We start from the raw sequence: 18,439 nt of genomic DNA, 5'->3' as shown, positions 1-18,439 counted from the left end.
AGGGCAGACACTCTGACGTGTTTTTCCTTTTTGGGATCACCAGGGAAAGTCTGGCAGACCCGAAGCGGAAAACACAAAACGACCCTACACGCTGGGACAAAACTCGTAGCATATCAGTGACATTTGTTTTACAAATACTAATTTCTGCTTTGGGAGTTAGTGATTGTCAAACAAAAAGTTTGATGTGTGGGTACATTGAATATGGCGCCTGCACAGCAAAGCTTCAGTATCTTCAGGGGAGCCACCACGGTGATGGCTTCTCCGAAGGCACGCCTAAGGTAAGCCCGTCCGCGACCCGACCACAGCCAGCGCCAGGAACCCTGGCTCTCCGGCCATCCATCGCTACGGCACCACCACCCTCCACGCACTCAACCCCCGAAGACTCCGAGACTGCCAACAGGCCTCGCCGAACACGACCCACAGACATTTCTCCTGCCTCCACTGCCGCCACACCTTCACCACCTTCCCAGCCTCCAACACCACCGATGCCAGCAACGGCAACTCCCTAAGATGTATTCTCCTCAACGTTCGCTCCATACACAAACACGCTGTAGAAATCTGGAACCTACTCGACTCCCTCTCGCCCGTCATCGCCTTCTTCACGGACACCTGGACCAACGCCTCCTAAGCCCCCGACATCAATACCGCCATCCCGGACGGATACAAGATCCAAAGAAAGGACCGCCCCAACCACCCGGCAGGGGGCCTCGCCCACAAGACCACTCTCCGCCTCACCACCTCCAGCAAAACCTCTCCTGCGTTGAACACCTGCACTTCCAGATCTGGACCAGCTCCAACGCCACACTCTGAGGAACCCTCGTCTACACTCCCCCTGGACACTCTTCGCCACCACCGACTTCATTGCACCCCACGCCATTGCCTCAATGAACTTCATACTCATTAGAGACCTGAACTTCCACCTCGAGAACCCCAGCGACCCCCAACTCCACCATCAATCGTGAAAACCTCACAAGCATCAGACTGAAACAACTCGTCACCACACTGACCCACAAAGCAGGACATACCCTCGACCCCATCTTATCGGCAGGGAACAGCGTCCACTTCAGCCACACAACGCAACCACCATGGACCGACCACCACTGCGACATTTCACCATCGACAAACCCAAGGCACCCAATCCAGCCCTACGCCCACCACGAAGGAACTGGAGCAAGGTGACCGAGGAACAGCTCAACTCCACCCGAGACAACCACACCTGGGCATCTGACGCAAACATCACAGCCAGAGAACTCCACACCTGGAACTCCATCTGCGCAGATAAGCTTGCCCCGCTATGCAACCCTGACAAGCAGCGCCCCAGGAAAGCCGCCTGGTTCACCACCGAACTCCAAGAAGCCAGGAGCACCTGCAGATGCTTGGAGAAGAACTGGAGAAACGCCAAGATAACCGAAAACTACACCTACAAGGACGCCATGATGAACTACCAAAAGCAAATCAGAACCACCAAGAGGAACTTCATCCACAACAAAATCCTCGCCAACTCCACCAACTCCAAGGAACTCTTCAACATCATTCAGGAATTCAACAACCCACACAGCGAAGCCACAGACACCACCCCATCCCAAGACCTCTGCGACAAGCTCGGAACCTACTTCCACCTCAAGATCAATAACCTCTACGACACTACGACAACTTTGTCAGCCACTCTCCAAACGCCACAGCCGCCCCCCCTGCCCTCCAGACACACCAGCCATCCCACCATCTCCAAATGGAGACCGATCACGACTGAATACACAGCCTCAAACATGAAAGGCATCCACTCGGGGGCCCCCACCAACCCCTGCCCTCCCACATCTACCACAGAGACGCAGCCGCCAGCGCACCAGAACTACAGCGCACCATCAACTCCACCCTCCAAACAGACACCTTCCCAGATTACTGTAAATGCACAGAAGTCAGGCCCCTGCTCAAGAAACCCACAGCTGACCCCACCGACCTCAAGAACTACCGACCCATCTCCATCCTCCCCTTCGCAGCCAAAGTTGCAGAGAAAACAGTCAACAGGGAACTGACTCGATTCATCGAAGACAACGCCGTCCTTGACACATCCCTATCCGGTTTCTGAAGCAACCACAGCACCGAGACCGCCCTGCTCGCCGCCACAGACGACATCCGCACACTCCTGGCCGACATCCGCACACTCCTGGACCAAGGCCACTCCGCAGCCCTCATCCTACTCGACCTATCATCCGCTTTCGACACCTTCTCCCACCACACACTAGTCACCAGACTACATGACACCGGCATACAAGGAACAGCCCTGGATTGGATCTGATTGTTCCTCACCGGAAGAAGCCAGAGGATCAGACTACAACTCTTCCTCTCCGATCCCACAAAACTCAGCTGCGGAGTCCCAAAGGGATCATCACTAAGCCCGACCCTCTTCAACATCTACATGGCCCCCCACGCAACCAACACGGCCTCAACATCATATCTTATGCCGACAACACCCAGCTCATCCACTCCCTCACCAAAGACCCCACCACCGCCAAACTCAACTTCCAGAAAGGAATGCAAGACGTCACAGCCTGGATGACCAACAACTGCCTGAAATTCAACGCTGAGAAGACAGAAGTCCTCATCCTTGGAACCACCCCCTCAGCATGGGACAGCACCCTTGTTTCCGACCGCCCTCAGAAGCCCACCTACCCCCTCAGACCACTCCAAAAACCTCTGCATCGTACTCGACTCATCACTCGCCATGAACCAACAGGTCAATGCCGTCACATCCAGCTGCTTCAACATCCTCCGCATCCTACGCAAGCCCTTCAAATGGATCCCCCATGAGTCAAGGAAGACAGTCACCCACGCACTCATCACCAGCAGACTGGACTATGGGAACGCGCTCTACGCCGGCATCAACAAGTCCCTACTCCGCAAACTCAAGACCATACAGAACACCGCCGCCAGACTCGTCCTCGGCATCCCCCGGCACGAACACATCAGCCAACACCTACGAAGACTCCACTGGCTCCCAGTGGAGAAAAGAGTCCCCTTCAAAATCCTCACTCACGCCTACAAATGCCTACACAACAACGGACCCAAATACCTCAACGACATAATCAACTTCCACGTACCCAAAAGAAACCTTCGATCTTCTAACCTCGCACTGGCTGAAACCCAGCGCATCCACAGAGCCAGCACAGGCGGAAAAGCCTTCTCTCACATCGCAGCCAAGACCTGGAATGAACTGCCGGCGGATATCAGCGCGCCCCCTCCCTGAACACCTTCAGGAAGGCCCTCAAGACCTAGCTTTTCGGCTAACAGATCTGTGGACCCCCCATTCCACCTCAGCGCCTTGAGACCCTCACGGGTGAGTAGCGCGCTTACAATTCCCTGATTGATTGAAGGCACAGAGATCTGTACCAGGTAAGTGACAATCTCTAAATATATAGGATGTAGTCTGCCAGCGCAGCAGAGTACATCTCTTCGTTGTCCTGGTGAAACAGAGTCCAACCTTCCAAGATCGAAATAAGCATCAATGTCTTTCTATGCAGAACATGAAATATTTCTGCCCACCTTTTTTTGCCAAAAATTGTGCAATCCTGCATAGAAAGATCTAAAGTAAAATCAATAGAATTATGCATTTCATACACAAAATAAAAATTCAACACGAAAGTCAATCAATCAATCAATCAGGGGTTTATAAAGCGCGGTAGTTAACTGTGAGGGTCTCAATGCGCTGGGGTCTCAAGGTGCTGGTCACTCACCATTGTGCTGCAGTATGGGATTTCAGTTGGAATTAATTTTTCATAACCTATTAGTAAATGCATTGTGATGGTATAATATGTAATAGCTGGTGATTGTTTTCTGGTGTAGTTATTATTATAATTTGTTTATCATTCCCAGTGGGGCAATGGTGATAACAGGTGATCTTTTTGCGTGTCTGATTGTTGTCGTAAGGTTGTTAGTATTCCTAGTGGTGTTGTGGTACCTAGAGTTGCATTCCAGTGCGGTTATGACGTTAACTGGTGGTTATTTGTCAGTACAGTAGTAGTAGTAAGTGGTGGGTGGTGGTTATATGCTGGTGAGGTCTAGTTAATGTTTGGATGATTAATTGATGGTACTGTAGTTTACTTATGAGTTTGTTTTAGTAAGGGATAGTGGCTTGATGTTAGTGTTATAGGGGTAACTAGCATTATGTGTTTCTTACACTCACACACTTGAACGAATAGTTATTCGTTAATGGGGCAGATAGTTGTTCCCCAACCGTTTTTGCGCCAAGACGGTATTTGCATGCATGGTGGAGATGGTGGCTGATGTTCTTTGCTGGCAGGGCTGTGCTGCGATCAGGTAATTTAGGCATATGGTAATAACTGGTAATTATTTGCAACTGGAGTTGTGGTAGCGGGTTGTGGTGGGAGCTGGCAACATATGTTCAAGGGATGACTGACATTTTTGTTTTCTGTGCTGATACTTAGGAGGTGAGTGGCGCCTTAAGTACGAACGTTCTCTGCGTGAGATCGACTTCACGAAGAAGCGCCTTCAGCAGGACTTCGAAGACAAGTTGGAGGTGGAGCAGCAGAGCAAACGTCAGCTAGAGCGAAGGGTGAGCCATTCTGGACTTGGCCCTAGGAAAGGCCGCGCCTGCCAGCTTCTATGCTTTGTTCCATTCCAACAATACAGATTATTAATACTCATCATAGCTGTGGAACATATTTCTGGCCTTTCGACCCTACGAAACATTGGGTGTGCAGGCGAAGTAATCATTTATCGTGCCTGCCTACGAGTGGCTAATGAGTATCCTCGCAGTGGCGGCCGGTGTCCTGGTCAGTGGTATTGTTAGAGTGTCTCTTTGGCTGTATTCTGTGGATTAAACGTGTAGCAAATCGAATGGGAACTATCAGCCCAAACATCTATCGTCATTGAGTATCATATGGGAGCGCTAGATGCACCGTTTTCAAACTTGAAGACTACATGTTCACTTTTTAAATGTTTCTTTTATTGTTATCATTGGTAGAACATTCTTGAAAGTTGAATATCAAAATCAGTTTGGAGATTACACATGCCCTCTGAGGGTCTGCCTGCTTTGCCGTCTTTAAAGTGCATTTTTAAATTAGGCCAACTCCGGAGGCTTTCTTCTCTGTTGTGAATGAATGTAGCTTTCTGAAGAGCTCAGTGCTGAACCCTCCAAGTGCCTGACAAAGGTTCTATTGGCAAAGTGCCTGCCCCTCTGAGAGTCTGTCATATACCAGTCTTGAGTTCGCTTCTGAGTTTCTTAATTCTGTCGCATTCTTCTGTGATCATAGACGGTTGTGGTACTCCCTGAAAAAACATTGTTCCCTATCAGGTTGTCTTAGATTAGACTTCTCCAACAAGTAGCTCATGAGCTGCTGGTAGCTCTCCAGTCCTGTGTGCAGCGCTCGCGAGTGAAGCCCAGCCTATTACATGACAAGCGTTGACTTGATTGAAATCATAAGAGACTACCAACAATGAAAAGTGTCTATTTAGGACAAAAATGTGTCTATTTTCATATCCAGTAATTTCCAAAACATATTTAAAGCTGATAGTGGACCTATGGCTATTAAGTATGATCTATGTACAGGCGTTCTAAATTGACAACAGTTTACATTACGGCTGCAGCGCTGCTCTGCGGTGGTCGTTGATGGTAATCATGCATAGGGTGGCCACCAATATAATCTTGACTGATGTGGTCATTATTATAACACTAATAATATTAGTAGCTCGGAATGGTTTTCATTGAACCAAAGTAGCTCTTATTACTGGAGAGATTGGAAACCCCGTTCTTATATATTTGGCATATTTGCCGTGCAACTTCATGAGGGCGGACTGGTCCCCGTGGAATATTCCAGCAGGGCCTTTTCTCTGAGCACAGCCCCATGACACGTAGGCAGAAATGTCTGTGTTTGCTCATAGAAGAGAAGGTGGCCTTCTCCAGGCACTCAGTCCACATTACTCAGTGCTGAGCAGATCAGAGAGTTGGGACTTCAAGGATAAATTATGAATGGCGCAGCAGACTGTGGAAGTAATTTGGACTAGATTACAGAGGATGCAACGCGAGCTCAGTGCAGGGAAGGAGATGCTTTTCAGAATCTCAGCCCCCATTAAGATGATTCAAGGAGCACTAGAAGGATGGCTTGTACATCACGTCAATACTAGTCACTAGGCCCTGGTATGTGTGTGCTGGTGCTCCACGCTTGCTACTCACCGGTCTCTTCTGTGTTTGATGCACTCCTCACAGCTGGCCGATCTGCAGGCTGATAACGAGGAAACCCAGCGAGCCCTGCAGCAGCTGAAGAAGAAGTGCCAGAGAATGACGTCGGAGTTGCAGGACACCAAACTGCACCTAGAGGGGCAACAAGGGCGGAACCATGACCTGGAGAAAAAGCAGCGCAGGTGGGTGATGTGGGCTGGGGCTGGCAGGAGCAGTGTGCCAGGCCTGCAGCTCAGAATGCAGGCTGGCTATAACCTGGAATATGAGGGATGGCCTAAATGTAATTTCGACAGATTTGATATGGACCTAGTTGCACGGTAATTGTTGAACATACTGTCCTGAGTAATATGAACCCCTTCAAGTATAATGCGTTTGTAACCTGTATACTGTGCAGTTGCTGTTGAGGTGCAACTTGTGTACTGTGGAATGTAAGTTAAGAATAAACCACCGTTGACATTAAGGGCTGGGTGTGCTTTAGACACATTGGGTATTCGCTGGCTATTATGTAACACTTTAAAATATTGTCTGGGTCTAATGTGAATTTAGGAAAATTCCCCCATGCCTGTGGGGACCGTGGAACAATTAAACCATTCAGTCCTTTACAGAGTGCAGGTGCACCATGAGCATCAACAGTGCCAGAAAGAACCTTCTGAAGAGTATCAGAGTCAGCATGTTTCCTGGAATTAGAAGTGTTCCAAAATAAACTCTCTAGCAAGAGTACCCTGCAACACCTTAACCAGCATTGCCGCCCAAACCTTCCTGCAAAGAAGGGAAAAGTAGACCTGCTAGGCTTAGAATTAGAAGGATTGAAAACCGCCCTGTGCCGTTAAGAGAACTAGAATTGTCAAGTCCTATGATGCTTTGTGCTGGCACTGGCCTGTCAGAGCCAGTTCATTGTGTCTTCCTTGTGAGAGTGAGACCTTAGAAACATTGTGATGGGTGGGGGCTAGGCCTGATTCCTGCCCACCCCCACCCATGTATGCCCCTTTTTTTAAATCCTAGGAGTCTAGTGGTCTTTCTGCCATGCCCTCTTCTCCCCACCGGGGCTGCAAGGGGGGAGGAGGTGAGCACTAGCCCATTGCAAGGGGGCCACCCTTTCCCTCAAAATGCATGGCGATCGTCATTACAAAAATGCCTCAGGTTGATAGGGAAGCTGCTCCCCAGCAGCCCGTAGTGAAATTAAAAAAAGGAAATCCCTCTGGTGATCGCACCATAGGGATGTCCTGACGGAAGTGCTAGGATGTGCCCGAGCTGTCCGCAGCCCCTGGGCGCTGGTGCGATGGACATCTCCAGCACATCCATAGCACCCACTGCAGTTAAAAACTACAAGCCCCTCGAGGAAGATCCAACCTTCCTATCCCTTAAGCCTAAACTAGATCTGCATGCCTCATGTGCTGGCTGGAAGGGACACGCTTCGGCACCAGAGACCTCAGTTCCTCCTGACAGAGCAAGCGAACGGATAATGCGGCTGGAAAAAATATTTGAGGGACTTGCCTCCACAGCGCCCAAAGTTGCAAGTGCGAGAGCGTTTGTAGGATGATGCGACCATTCCCTACGGGAAACAATACCAAAGTTTGCTGATGACATTCACAGTGACAGAAAGCAAGACTCTCAGGAGGTATCTAGAAGGACTTACTCTTGTCTTATCATGGAATAAGCGCAAGCATTGATGCAGCTGAATGGGCATCTTTTGGGGTGTTGCTCTGGCAATATACTTAGATGATCTTTGTGGCTTTGTCTCTCATCTTTAAAGTCTGACAATCAATTAAAATGTTTAAAGTAACTGTTTCCAGATAACACTTTATTTGATAAGCACACAGGGGAAGAGATGCTCGTCGTGAATGCAAAGGCAAGACCCTCAAAGCAGTGAGTCTAGAAGAGTGTAAAAAACGTGTTCTGCTCATTCTTCCTCACTAAGACTGTTACTATTACCACAGACACAGGATTCAGTCGCCTTATGGATCATACCAGCCTCATCAGCAGCCGCAGCAGAGATGTATATACCAGCCACGACAAGGTTCTAAATCCGAATGTTCAAGTAAACCTCAGGCAGTAAATTAGTCAGGATGACCTTTGCCCAATTAAAAACAATAATTTGCTAATTCCCCTAGCCGTACTCCACCCTGGTAGAGTACGGCCCTGATAGATTTCAACTTTTGGAAGAGGGGCAAAAATAGTACCAGTGACGGATGACTGCAAGATGTCCTTCGCAATAGATACATGCTTTGTTTCAAAATCCAACCTTGTTCACTTCCGCCATTGGCAACAAAACACCGCATAGCCATCCTGCACAAGACAACATCTGTGCTTCTAGGAGGAACCGCATTTATTTAAGTTATGTCTTCATAACCAAGAAAAGACTCTCCTACAAATGGACAAAAGGGAAAAGGTTCAACATGCTAGTATTTCATTAGATCTTTCCTCAACTCAGAAAAGGAGAGTGCATGTACTTGATAGACAGAAACTTCCATATGTTTCCTTGCATCTTATGCAACTCACGTGTCATTGCAATTGCTATGATTTTCTCCAGGGAGAGAAGTGTAAAACTCTCCTAACATCGAACAAGTGTTCTAAAGAAATGTCTACCTCGATAGAAACATTGGAGACATAGGTTGCAAGGAAAATGGGAAGTTTATTTGTTTCTTAATGAAGAAGACACATTACCATTATGAGGTCCTATCTTTCAGCCTGAAGTCTGCACCTTGGGCCGTTTCGAAATGCAAGTCAGTTTTAGCATCTCAACCTCATCCTCCAAAGATCTTCGTTTACCCCCACCTGAACAACTGGTATCCAAAGATCTTTGTTTACTCACGCCTGAACGACTGGCTAATCAAAGCAAGCAATCCAGTAAAATCCAGCAAAAGGATTCATATTACACTGTGACCTTACTTCACTGGCTAGATCTGCGAATACATTTTCATAAGTCAATCGTGTCTTCAGCCCAAGCACCTGTATACCTAGGAGCAATTCAAAACATAGTGCACGGAAAAGTGTCTCCTTCTGAGGACACGAGCCCTCCATTTAAAGGAAATGCCAATGTATCATCAACACAACAAATCCAACAGCACAACAAATATTTAATCGCTATTGGGATCCATGAATGCCTACAAATGGATTGTCCCTAGTGCAAGACTGCATACGAGTCCTCCAAAACCATACTTGGAAGACCAGCATTGAACAACTGGAACAACAAAGTTTGTTTGACATGAACTCTTAGTAACTGACATCTCTCTGGTAGTCTGCAGTGCACATCTAGGCAATTTATCTCTCAAAAGCGTATGGTCAGTGAAGGAGAGCTGTTAGCGCATCAACCCTTATGGAGCTTACAGCAGTGCATCTGGCATTATAAACGTTTCTACACTCCTTGGCTTCAAATTCCATTCTAGTGGAGTCAGACACCACTGAATGCACTACAAACGGGGGCTGCGGGGCAACCAGGTTCAGGTCACTCTGATTGGAAGCACAGATGACTATTGTCCAGAAACGTGCTGATAAAGGCAATTCATTTTCTGGAATACAGAGTCAACAAGCAGATTTTCTCATCAGATTCTACAAGGAAAACCACAAATGGTTATTCGACGACTAAGTACTTCACAGTGTCGTCCCAGATGTAGACCGATTTCTAACTGATCAAAGCACCAAATGCCCTCACTGTAGAAAATAGGACCGAGGATCAACTGGTCAATGTAATTACCTTACACTTTTCCGCCCTTTCCTCTGATTCCATCAGTACTCCTGAAGGTGCAATCCTCACATGCAAGATGGATTCTGAATGGCCCATACCATGGTGGCTTCCAGATCTGCTACAGATGCCCTTAAATGTCACACAAAAGTCTACTGTGTAAACCAAACCTCCTTACTAGATTAAAAAGTCAATTATTTCACAGGTCCTGGCATCACTAAGTTTGGCAGCATGAAAGCAAACATTTTGATTACATGAATTTGCTTCAGTCTTGCATGGACATTTTAAAAGAAGCTAAGAAACCTGCACCTAGTTCCTCCTGACGCCTTAAAATGAAAGATATTTTGGGTATGGTGCTAACAAAATAACTTTGATCATATCTTTTGACATGAAGAAATTAATGCTTACTATATTTGGTCAATTTAAACTCCAATTTATTTTCATTAAAATCCATCGGGTGGCAATAGTGACATTCAAAAAATGCCCTCATCCGCTTTCATCCTTCAAGCTACCAGTAGTTAAAAGCTTTTCTGAAGTTTTGAGGAAAATGTTCCCTCCAATGGGTATGCCTTAACTACCATTGGAACTCGGTTTAGTGTTATCAAGATGAATGGGCCATCGCCTTTAGCCCATCCCCAAAGCTTCATTGCAGCATCTTACCTGGACGAAACGTTTTTTGATAGCCACCACTTCTAATTAAGTGATAGTGTGTTACACGCTCTCTCTGCTGCTCTGCTGAACCCTATGCAATTTTTCACTCCAGTGGGGTAGTAACGAGAACTCACCCCTTGTTTTTACCCATGGTTGTGTCAGAATTCCACATTAATCATGCCAGTATTTTTCTGGTATTTTTCAGCAATCCTTTTACTCTACATGGATGCTTTCTGCATTCGTTTGATGTTAGGAGAATTTTACACCTATCTGGAGAAACCCCAATCAATTAGGAAGTCTAACCAGGTCTTCATTACCTTTGGTCCTGTTCATACAGGTTTAGCCACCTTGAAACAGACTCTCGCTGGGTGGATTGTTTTGTGCATTTCTTTAATCCCTCCATGCTTCCAGTCGACAAATAAGCCTCTATTTTAAAGTGTAAGCCTAACTCAACCGAGTCTAAAACAACTATTGTGGCCTGATTGCGAAATATTCCATTAGGAGAAATTTGTAGCGCAATAATTTGGAAATGTATTTATTTATTTATAGAGCGCAGCATTCATCCCAAGGGATATCAAGGCGCTCTTAGCGAAAAAGAGAGCTAAGCTACTGGAGAAGGGAGAACAGTGAATTTTAATTTTTGGGGAACAGATGGGTTTTCAGTTTTTTTCGGAACACCAGGTAGTTCGATGTGAGCCGTAAGTGTAAGGGAAGTTCATTCCATGTCTTAGCTGCCAGATATGAGAAGGAGCGCCCTCCAGTCCTCATTTTCTTGATGCGCTTTGTTCTGGCCAATGCTTGATGTAGAGACCGTAGGCTCCTTGTAGGGACATAGAACTCAATTTTCCCCTGAAGTATTTTGGGGCCGCTTTGATACAGTACTTTATGTGCGTGACTGAGCAGTTTAAATACTGCTCTTTGATGCATAGGTAACCAGTGCAGGTTTTTCATGCACATCGATGCTTAAATTATTCTGCTTTTATTGTACACTAGTTTGGCTGCGGCGTTTTGAAGCACCTGTAACCGCGTAAAGAGGAGCTCGGTCATGCCCACGATTAAGGCGTTTCCATAGTCGAGTTGACTTATAAGCAGGGCTTGCGTGACTGTTCTTCTGCAGTCCAACGGGATCCAGGGAAAGAGTCTGTTTAACAGTTTCAGGGTGGCAAAGCCCTTACCACAAAGGGCCCGCACATGGTCCTTCATGGATAAGGTGTCATCAATAAGGATGCCCAGGTTTCTTGCGCATTGCTTAGGGATTGGAGCAGCACCGAGTGTTTGTGGCCACCATGTATTTGTATGTTTCCAAGATACTATTGTCTTGACAGTGACCCAAGAGCTAACTTGAATGTGGCTCAAGCCACACTTAATCTCTTCAGTGTACTAGTGTTTGCTTCTGTTTTTTCTGGTTCTTGTCCCTTATTGCCAAGTGTGACAATGTTGGGGTAAGCTCGTTGCTCTATTTTAATGCTTATGACTATCAATCAAGAGCCTACGAAGCAAAAGAAATTGGTTACTAAAAATGCATTCCTGGTTCTGCATCGCACTAGTCTTTTATGAAGTCACAAACAACCCTCTGGCCTTCTTAGTTTTTGTCTCTGCCATGCGGGAAAAGGGTTATTTAGGATTCAGTTCTATTTTTCTGCCAAAAGGAACTGGCTTCATGAGTCAACTGCCAATACAAGGCATCATTAGATTAAAACCCTATAGCTCTCTAAAAGGCAGAAGGGACTTTTTAAAACTCTTCTTATGTTAAACCTATCGGATTATTTTCTTCTTTGTAGGCAGTGTTAATTTTGGTTAAGGTGTAGCCGTGAAGTTTTATAAGAGAGTTTACTTTGGAATACTTATAATTCCAGGAAATAATTCAGCCATTGATAGACTTTGGAAGGTGCTCTTTAGCACTAAATATATTAATTTTGTTCCTTCTTTTTGTAAAGAAGTATAGGGTTTAAGAGTTCTGGGGTCCCTGCACGCAGACGAGCATTATTCTATGGTTTATGACTTCAAGGAAGATCGCTACAAAGCAGAACCAGGAAGAAAAGTAAATTACTATTTCTTCTTTGGAAGATGGATTGAGATAGCAGGCTATTGCTGTAATTTCCCGAGTGTAATATGTGCACATTAGACCTGGGTTATGGGTGAAGCGAAAACTTGTAGGATTAGTTAGGCACAGATCTGGCATGGTGGTATTGTGGCAGTATTACATTTGGCATGAGTGTAATGGGGAAACAATAGAAGTGGGCTAAAGGTATATTTATATTCCGGAAAAAGACTGCCCCTTTCCGATTAAAAACGATACAAGAAATGTATAAAATCTTCTTGATGAATCTGAAAATGAACATGCAGATAATTTGTCTCGTAACCCACGTAATGGTGTAACATAAAAAATTATCTAATGAGGAATAAACGTTAATTGGTGTGCGGACATTAAAATACTATGTGACTGTAAACAAGTAGACAGACCTCATAAATAGTAGTGGTCGGCAGTGGGATGCTGTCAGCTGAGGCTTGAAACGAGCGCCTCTGCCATAAGTCAAATGCTGAATCTGTCCTCATGCAGGTTGGCAGAGTCTGTATAACCCCACAGCTCTCATCATTTCCTTTGGTTTTTGCTTTGTTCGCCATAAGTTGGCAGGGTATGCTCAGACGTGAGTCCCTTGCTCACTTTGCCACTGGATTCAAGCAAGCCTGGCTGAAGACGGCTGAAATGCCAGAAACCGGTCCTAGGAAGCTTGTTTCCGGTCCAGTGAAGACATGGCTTGGCAGTTCGGGCTGGACTGTTCCCATGAGGCACAGGGTCAGACTGATTTGCATATGGCCATGTCTGAACTGGGGTGGCAGAGTGGGCTAAAGAACAGTGATGGATTAAACCCAGATCAGCTGACTGGGGGTGAGTGCTTGCAATGTTCAACACTCCGTCCATCATTTCCTTTGGTTTTTGCAGAGTCTGTATAACCCCACAGCTCAGGTACTTGCTAAATACACTGGCAATTGATTCTCCTTTCCTCCCTCTGTTTCTTCTTTAAGTGCTTCTCCTGTGCCTTTGGCAATGGTAGCAGAGGGGAATAAACAAGCTTGTCACAATTCCAAATTACGTACATCTGAGTGTCTTATATAGTTCGAATTTGTTATGATTATAACGTAATTTTCTTTCATTCACTAGTCTTACTTAATTCTTAATTACTCTGAATAAAAAGATTTGAATTAAAGAGATTTGGAGTGATGAAAAAGTCAAAGCCCCTCGATATTACACAATGCTAAACTCCTTTTTTTTTTTTAAGGAGAATAATATTTGTAAATGTCTATTTTACCTTTGGTTGAGGAAATGTTTGGCATGCCCAAGTGGATTTTAGATTTGCTTTGGTAACAGGGTTCTTGTTGCCTTGAATTGATGCCAGTGATACCTTGCCCAATGGCTCCATATGATGACAACAGGCACATTCTGCTTGTCCAGGCAGCGAATATGAGTTGCATGTGTTAGAAGCCTTTGGCATGTCAACTTAAGAGACATATTTTGCCCAAAGAGACCCTATGCCAACCGGGTGTGTCTGCAGCACTTGCTGCTGCCATTGATGGATCCGCCTGTGCTCCTTCAGAGTACATTATGCCATTGCCGTGGTACCTTGTCCTGACTACTGCAGCTGTACTAGTTATTAAAAGCTTTTTCCCTGAAGACAGCTCTGCTCTACAACAGCATAGATAGTATGTAACAACCAGTTAAGGAAGAGGCAGGACGGCTATAATGATGTTAAATCCAGCCATTCGGGTGGAATGTTCGAATTTAATGGAAGAAACCAAAACATTGGAAGGTTGGAGCAAAAGACCAATACCAGCCTCTGGAATATTGAAAGCTCCTCTGAGAGACATTATTGTGGCCATACAACACAATTTTGTCACAATATTGTTTTCAATGGAGCTTGCAACATTCCAGAGTTCTTATTAAACCGTCTCCCAATTGTTTAAAGTTAGTTTATACCCACTTTATTGGGCATTAACCTATGTTAATTGCCCACCAGGCGATTATAAACCTGAGCCAAAGGCAAAGGAAATCATGAGGAGAAATTAGCTACAGCTAACCATGTAACTGAACCATCCAAATGATGAAAGTGCTGCCACCACTGTTGCAGGTATACTCTATCTCCAACCAATTTCCTTTGACAACTTTATCTCCAATAAATCTAGCTTTTTTTCAACCAATCTAAATGACTTGGTGAGGACATTTATATAATGCCTGATGAAAGGCCCGGCGACCTGAAATTGCTGTCTACCTAGGACTGTACAGACTACCTGTAACCACTGCACACCAGCGCCAATCAATCTAAGTGCTTCAACTAATCAATAGATTACCTGTACTGATTGTTTTGCCACTAAAAAAATACAGCAAACTTTAATCCCCCACCACATTACTTCCTATTAAACATTTTTTTTTAAACCAATTAAAAACAACAAGCAAGTAGTTGGATGGTGGAGCTTTTTCTCCCGCCATCCATTTCACATTCACTAATTTGCTACGGATTAACAAATCCACCTCACTCTGATTGGCTGCCCATCACAGGGAATTTTTTGCTGCAACGACCATTACCCCCACACGATGCACCAAGCATCATGTTGGGAAAAAAAATAATAATATGGGCATAAGAGAGCAATGAGCCTACCCTGACACCCAAGCCAATTAAAATAAATATTAATACAATTATTCTTATTGCCAGATTTGAGATTCCTGTGCCAAATGTGCTAATCCTGCCCATGGTGCCTCCTCAGAAATATGGCACAGGATTTGTGAATCGTAAAACAAATTAAAAAGAACTTAACTCATTATAGCTGCGGTTGGACAACGGCAACCTGTGGGATTGGCTTCTGGCAGGGGTTTGGCAAGGCTTCGCGGCCAAACCCTCTGCACAGTGCGAAGGGCCAGGTCTTGCAGTCGCCCCCACGCGGTACGTCCACAGGGCTGGAAGTATTACATGATTTTAGAAAAAACTGAAGTTCCCTAAAAAAAAATGTAAAAGTGAAACTATGGTGAACTTCGGTTACTGAATTTTTTAAGTGAATTTCTGAGATATTCTTTAACATGCATTGTGTGTCTGTGTGTGTGCACTCCAGGCCTGGCACCATGATTCTGGATCTGGTAGGGATACAAAGAAAGCTGAGTGGGCCATGTAGATAAATGGGGACGTGGGCAAAAATCAGGATTTTGGGAGATCTGTTTAGACTCCTAGATGACATAATCTGTTGATACAGACATGTCTATGAATTAAAAGTAACGTATCTTTTGTATTGTTATATCTAGTGGGTACAACCTATGGCTGTGCCCAACGCCCATTTTTCTGTCTTTGACTTTAAATTTCCTTTTTATGGGAGCTTGCATCATTATTTGTCTTTAACTGTAGTGGCGTGTTCTGCCATACCTGGCTGCTCATTTTCTGGTGGGTGATGTGATACTATCAGCTTTCCTTGAATCGTGGCAAAATTCAGCTTGGTGGCGTGACTTCCACTATTGCATTCAGACAGTGCTGAAAAGAGAAACCTTTAATCTGGGATGCCATAAATTAGGCGTCAAGGTGTAGCAGCAAAAAAGGAGAAGAGAGTTAGATTTGTGAGTGACGTAGTCATGTCAACAAGGACAAACATGACTGTAAATCTAATCTGGTTTACTTAATTGGTCATTTTAAAACTTTTTATGGGGTTAAGGCACCTGCTGAAGAGATGATTATGAGGGGATAAAAATGGTAGGATAACTCTGGGGTTAATGCACTTGCTGAATGAATATAAGTGTTTTGTTTAGTCACAGTTGTAGCATAGAGGGTTAAATGTGCCTGCTGCACAGCACAATGAAACCTACAGATCACCCATTTGTATTTAGATCGCTCATTTGGGTTACTGTGTTTGTAACAGGGATCTTTTTGTAACTTGCAACTCATAAATTACAATCCTTTTAATGTATCACGGTGAGCTACGAACTGCATTCAAGAAGCTACATGCACACTGCAAGGCATAGGTCTGTAACCTTATTGGTTATTTTCAAGCCTTCAAACGTTGAAGGTTGCTAAAAGGGTTCCTTTAGTCCTTAGGTGGTAATAAAGTCTTATTAGTAAAGGCAACCACCGCATTGCATGTTAAATCCTTTTTTGTGTGTTTTTCGGCACCAAGCACTCTTAAAGTATAATGCCTATCAGTATGAGTATGTGACTCCCACACCATGTAACCCTCATTGTCTTATGAAACCTTTCCTTTACAGTGATTTGGGTTCTTGTATGATTCATTGCCTCTGTTTGTGTATTGGGCTGTCTAGCACTATAAAATAAATGAAATGAAGGTATGGAATTGGTAAGTTCTATTGAAATCTTTATTAGTGTTATTACTCATACAGATACAGCTGACATTCTTACAGTGCGCGCATATCTTGCATATAGGGGTTGAACAAAGTTTAAAACCCGCCTCCAAATCCTCGTTTTTCATAAGCACGCATGAAGTGATGGGAAGCTGAGCGCCTTCATTTGCCTGCGCTGCCTTGGCATCTTGGAGTTTAGCTCCTCACAGCTCCTAGCTGGGCTCAGACTCCAACAACAGGATGACTGCCGGCACTTGACGAGAGCCCTTCCTATGGAGCCTGGCTTAAAGTGAGAGTGGCGAATCTCCCTTGGAGGTTGCTGTACCAAACGGAAAGCAGACATGGGGCTCCTGAATGTGTCCCGGGAATAGCGAATTGCAGCATGTCAGCATAGGGACCAGTCCAGGCACCGCTCAGCGATAGCTGCCAGATCTGGGCTATGGATGGATCCCCCTAATTCACAGCATTGTATTCAGATATATCGCACAGCAACAAGCATGTGCCTAAAATGAGCCTAACGTATTGGCTTTGCCAATGCTTGCTAGCAGTATCACATACATATGTTACAATGATAATGCTGCGAATAATTTGAATTGAAACAGTTTCATTTCTGAAAAAAAGAGACTGTGAATTAAATATTACTACAGTAACGCCACTTTTCTGTGTGATCTGTCATTCGGGTAATCCTTTACACCCTTTTCCTCTCCTACATCTTTCTGAAGTCCCCCGTCTGCATAGCTCACGCACCTCCTTCCCCGTCATCACTGCCTTTTTGCTCTGTCCTACTGTGTGTCATTTCTTGTGTCACCTCCCGTTGTCTACCCCCTCCTTCTCGCTCCTCCCCTGGTAAAACCGCATTTTCTTTTCCTTTGGTGCTATCAATGTTTCACAGCTGTGGATACACCCTAAACACACCTGCACATAAAATGGCAATTACAATTGGCACATATGTAACCATTGCTCTGTGCGCTCGGCAGAAAGGCCTAGGATTGCATGGTCATGAAATCTGAACCCCTTTATGAGCTTGTACTTGGCACTGTGAGAAACGTGCATTGCCTTCTGCCTCCACTCCAGAGCTCTCAATCGTGCCCAGTCATGAATATCCATACCCCCCTGAACTCACCAAGACACAGGTGACTCCATTTACAGTATGCGCTGCACACGCCTTACATGCTGCATGAAAAAAACCCTACGGAAGCACAGCTTTAAAAACAAATACGCTTAGGCAAGGCAAGGTGAAGTAAAACATGGGAAATGTAAACAGTGCTACATCACTGGCATGCAAAAGATTTTTGCTGTTATTGTTAAGAAATGAACCATTATTTTTGCTCGCACAGCTAGGGGACCCAACAGAAAGAAAGCTTTTAATGACTGCTGGGTTTGAGCACTAGCAGGTCCTGCCAAACTTAATCCCTTGGCTGTAGCCTAAAATATTACAGCGGAAGCTCGTCAGTCTCCACAGCAAACAGAAGAAGCTTGGTATTTTGGTCTCGCCTGAGACCGTATATGTGCTATTGCTTGCAAGACATTTTCTTTGAGCCCTCCTGGTGCTTAACATTCGTTGCCTTCATTGTCAGTC

The 18,439-nt window shown here is 45.1% G+C and overlaps 1 protein-coding gene across 35 annotated transcripts in view; it reads left to right on the top strand.

Annotated features, from left to right (window-relative positions):
- The window catches only part of MYO18A (myosin XVIIIA), a 768,001-nt gene that overhangs the window by 508,535 nt on the left and 241,027 nt on the right, over positions 1–18,439 (top strand). For all 35 annotated transcript variants that reach the window (XM_085649195.1, XM_085649183.1, XM_085649196.1 and 32 more), the window contains 2 exons: positions 4,443–4,570; positions 6,224–6,378. In XM_085649195.1, the coding sequence (XP_085505321.1) occupies positions 4,443–4,570; positions 6,224–6,378 (283 nt within the window). The remainder of the gene's footprint in view (positions 1–4,442; positions 4,571–6,223; positions 6,379–18,439) is intronic.

The sequence above is a fragment of the Triturus cristatus genome, chromosome 3_2, assembly GCF_964204655.1.
Source record: "Triturus cristatus chromosome 3_2, aTriCri1.1, whole genome shotgun sequence".
Classification (NCBI taxonomy): Eukaryota; Metazoa; Chordata; class Amphibia; order Caudata; family Salamandridae; genus Triturus; species Triturus cristatus.
Note: the sequence above shows the minus strand (reverse complement) of the source record. Positions and strands in the feature narration are given on the sequence as shown.